The sequence below is a fragment of the Copadichromis virginalis genome, linkage group LG3 (genome assembly GCF_057382275.1).
Source record: "Copadichromis virginalis isolate Kocher_CV1m ecotype Utaka linkage group LG3, C_Virginalis_male_GT1.1, whole genome shotgun sequence".
In the NCBI taxonomy this organism is placed as follows: Eukaryota; Metazoa; Chordata; class Actinopteri; order Cichliformes; family Cichlidae; genus Copadichromis; species Copadichromis virginalis.
In genome coordinates, this window is record NC_140620.1 from 31472247 (window position 1) to 31476428 (window position 4182).

Consider the following 4182-nt stretch of genomic DNA (forward strand, 5'->3'; position numbering starts at 1 on the left):
AAAAAAAAATAGACGTCTCCGAAAACGTTTGAGCATTTTTGCAAATATGTGATGTCTTGAAAAATCGAGCAGATACTTGAACTTTACACAGCTACATTCTCGCCTGAAAATATCTTAAAAGTTTATTTTGTGACCCAGAAAAAGTAATACAGGGAGTGCAGAATTATTAGGCAAATGAGTATTTTGTCCACATCATCCACTTCATGCATGTTGTCTTACTCCAAGCTGTATAGGCTCGAAAGCCTACTACCAATTAAGCATATTAGGTGATGTGCATCTCTGTAATGAGAAGGGGTGTGGTCTAATGACATCAACACCCTATATCAGGTGTGCATAATTATTAGGCAACGTCCTTTCCTTTGGCAAAATGGGTCAAAAGAAGGACTTGACAGGCTCAGAAAAGTCAAAAATAGTGAGATATCTTGCAGAGGGATGCAGCGGTCTCAAAATTGCAAAGCTTCTGAAGCGTGATCATCGAACAATCAAGCGTTTCATTCAAAATAGTCAACAGGGTCGCAAGAAGCGTGTGGAAAGACCAAGGCGCAAAATAACTGCCCATGAACTGAGAAAAGTCAAGCGTGCAGCTGCCAAGATGCCACTTGCCACCAGTTTGGCCATATTTCAGAGCTGCAACATCACTGGAGTGCCCAAAAGCACAAGGTGTGCAATACTCAGAGACATGGCCAAGGTAAGAAAGGCTGAAAGACGACCACCACTGAACAAGACACACAAGCTGAAACGTCAAGACTGGGCCAAGAAATATCTCAAGACTGGTTTTTCTAAGGTTTTATGGACTGATGAAATGAGAGTGAGTCTTGATGGGCCAGATGGGTGGGCCCGTGGCTGGATTGGTAAAGGGCAGAGAGCTCCAGTCCGACTCAGACGCCAGCAAGGTGGAGGTGGAGTACTCCAGGTCTACAATACTTTTCCTGCTGTCCTTCGAAAGCTCTTTGGTCTTGGCCATGGCGGAGTTTGGAGTCTGACTGTTTGAGGCTGTGGACAGGTGTCTTTTATACAGATGATGAGTTCAAACAGGTGCCATTCATACAGGTAACGAGTGGGGGACAGAAAAGCGTCTTACAGAAGACGTTACAGGTCTGTGAGAGCCAGAGATTTTCCATGTTTGAGGTGACCAAATACTTATTTTCCACCCTGATTTACGAATAAATTCTTTACAAATCCTACCATGTGAATTCATGGATTTTTTTTTTTCACATTCTGTCTCTCACAGTTGAAGTGTACCTCTGGTGCAAATTACTGACCTCTGTCATCATTTTAAGTGGGGGAACTTGACTGTCTCCTCTGTTTGTTTGTTTTTTTTTTTTTCTCCATACAGGTGACCCAGGAGTTTTTTTTTTCTTTTTTTTTTCTTTTTCTTTTTCTCTCTTCCCCCCCTTCTCACCATCTCTTCTCCCCTTTGGTTTTCTTTCATTCTTTCCCCCTGTCCTATCCCACAGTTATGTCTGTCCCGTTTGCAACTGAAAATAAAATAAATTCATAATTATAAAAAAAAAAAACTAGTTTATAGTTGTAAAATAGTTAAAAGAAAATGGTAAAAACTGGTTTTAATGCTACCTGTTTTTCATTGGGAGTGGGGGGGAAATACAGCTTTTATAGTTAACCTAGGCTCAGGTGTTAATAGTATTGGTTCTAAATGTTGTCAGATTGTATAAAAAAAGTGTGTTTATTATTTGTCAAACAAGATATTTCATTTAAAAATGTTATAACTATTAACGTCAGTGGCCATGATCGAATTGCACCACCAGATTTCCTGTTGCAATATTTTACACTCCCTTGTCTAATCTACCCTCACTTCACACAGATAATCATCGGAGAGTGGAAGGTTTGCTGCTCAGCTGCAATTCAGTTAAAAAAGGAGGCAGAAACTTCATCATGAACGCATCAAATGTCACTACAGGGGACAGGGTTTACGCTGGGGTCTTTGGCTGCATTATGGTGATAGGTCTGCCTCTCAACGCAGTCGCACTGTGGATTCTTCTTCGCCACCACAGCCTCCAATCGCCCAACGCTGTCTTCATGGTCAACCTGGCAGTATCAGACCTGCTGGTCATCATCTCTTTGCCCATGAGGATCTACTTTCACGCCACCCACAGATGGCCTCTGAGCAATATGGCGTGCCAATTCATCACAATGCTTTTTCGCAACAACATCCGCTCCAGCGCCTTCTTCATTACTTTCATCAGCGTGGACAGACTTCTGGCTGTGGTTTATCCTCTGAGGTCACGCCATCTTCGAACTTCATCCAATGCCTGGAAAGGAGCAGCAGTGGTCTGGCTATTTGTGCTGGTATTGAATGTTCCAGAGACTTTGGACTTTCTAAAAAATGAGAACCACAGTGGATGTTTTGATTTCAGTCGTGACAGGAAACCAGGTTTAACTAAAGATATAGCAAATGTACATCTTGTGTTAATAGTCACAATGCTAGCAGTCAACATTGTGTGCACCGTTATGGTGTCTTGCGTACTGCACAGACATCTCAGTGACTCTGCGATCAACAACAAGATGAATGTAATGCTGATATTTGTCATGAACTTGGTTTTGTTTACTATCTGTTTCCTACCTTTGTCAGTAGGTGTAGTTACAGTTAAACCTACTGAATTAAAGCCATTGATATGTCTTAGTGCTGTGAACTGTTGTCTAGATCCATTCTTATATTACTTTTCCTTTGATGGCTTCTGGAAGAAAAAAGAAGATGCGGATCTGCCAAGAGAGCAGTAACCTTAGGACATGCTATTTCAATGTATAATTCCAGTCATGTTATGATTTTCCTATTTTCCAAAAAAAAAAGTGATTGTGTAGCAATGGGACAGGTATTTTGTTCAACTGTATTGTTTGTTTTTTTTAAATTGTTTTTCAGTAATTGTTTAATAAAATGCTTCGCAAGCTTCGAACAGCAAAAAAAAAAAAAAAGTGGGGGAACTTGCACAATCGGTGGCTGACTAAATACTTTTTTGCCCCACTGTATGAATGTGGAGATATTATATTGGTTTCACTGGTAAAAATAAATAATTGAAATGGGTATATATTTGTTTTTTGTTAAGTTGCCTAATAATTGTGCACAGTAATAGTCACCTGCACACACAGATATCCCCCTAAAATAGCTAAAACTAAAAACAACCTAAAAACTACTTCCAAAGACATTCAGCTTTGATATTAATGAGTTTTTTGGGTTCATTGAGAACATGGTTGTTGTTCAATAATAAAATTATTCGTCAAAAATACAACTTGCCTAATAATTCTGCACTCCCTGTACATTTTTTAGCCGCGCTCCTCCGCCATTGCCGCGCTTACAAGTATGCACAGGCTCCGACAACCGTGGCCGACAAATGCAATCCTCCTTTTCCCCAGACTACCCTTTCTGGGTCACAAAATAACCTTTTAAGATATTTTCAGGTGAGAATGTAGCTGTGTAATGCTCAAATATCTACTTAATTTTTCAAAATACCACATATTTGCAAAAGTGCTTCCACGTTTTCGGAGACCTCTGTTATCCACCAGCGCCATAGCTGACGGGGAGGTCAAGGCTCGGTAGGCGAGCACAGCTAACTGCCAGCGTATTGTTTTCAGCCCCCCTGTGGTCTTTTGCTACTCAGGTTAAACATGATATATATATATTAGGAGTGCAACGATACTCGTATCAATATTGAACCGTTCGATACAGTGCTTTCGGTTCGGTACGTATATGTATCGAACAATACTAAAATTGTAATTTATTTTATCAACTTTTCTTCTCACGATGCTGTCTGTGTTGAGAGCTCAGTGGATCTGCGTTTGAGTACGCCGCCTAGGCTGCACTGTCGAGCGCAGATCCACTGAGCGCAGCGCAAGCTAGCAAGACAGAAGTTAAGCTCTTTGCAACATGGCAACTGCCTCAACCCTAGCCGAAATTGAACCTCCCCCACCCTCATTCAGATCTGGCGTTTTGAACTATTTTGGTTTTCATGTGAAGCATGACCCTGATGGTAAGTGCGTCATGGACAAAAGTAAAATATTATGTCGGATGTGACACGCAATGCTCAATTGGTGGGAAGTAGTGTGTTAGTGCAGTTAGCTCGTTAACGTGTTGACGCTGTCCAGCCCCACGGACGGGGCGATCCGCGGTAAGTCGATAACAGAGATTTGCAGCGTTATGGCATTAATGTCATTTTTCGCTCCTTTGGT

General features: G+C 41.2%; 1 protein-coding gene across 1 annotated transcript; it reads left to right on the top strand.

The window, feature by feature from the left end:
• Positions 1-1893: 1893 nt before the first annotated feature.
• On the top strand, positions 1894-2748 carry LOC146714068 (lysophosphatidic acid receptor 6-like). The gene has a single exon (XM_085452712.1). It carries the CDS (start codon positions 1894-1896, stop codon positions 2737-2739), a length of 846 nt encoding a protein of 281 aa, XP_085308838.1. The 3' UTR covers positions 2740-2748.
• The last annotated feature ends 1434 nt before the right edge of the window (positions 2749-4182 follow it).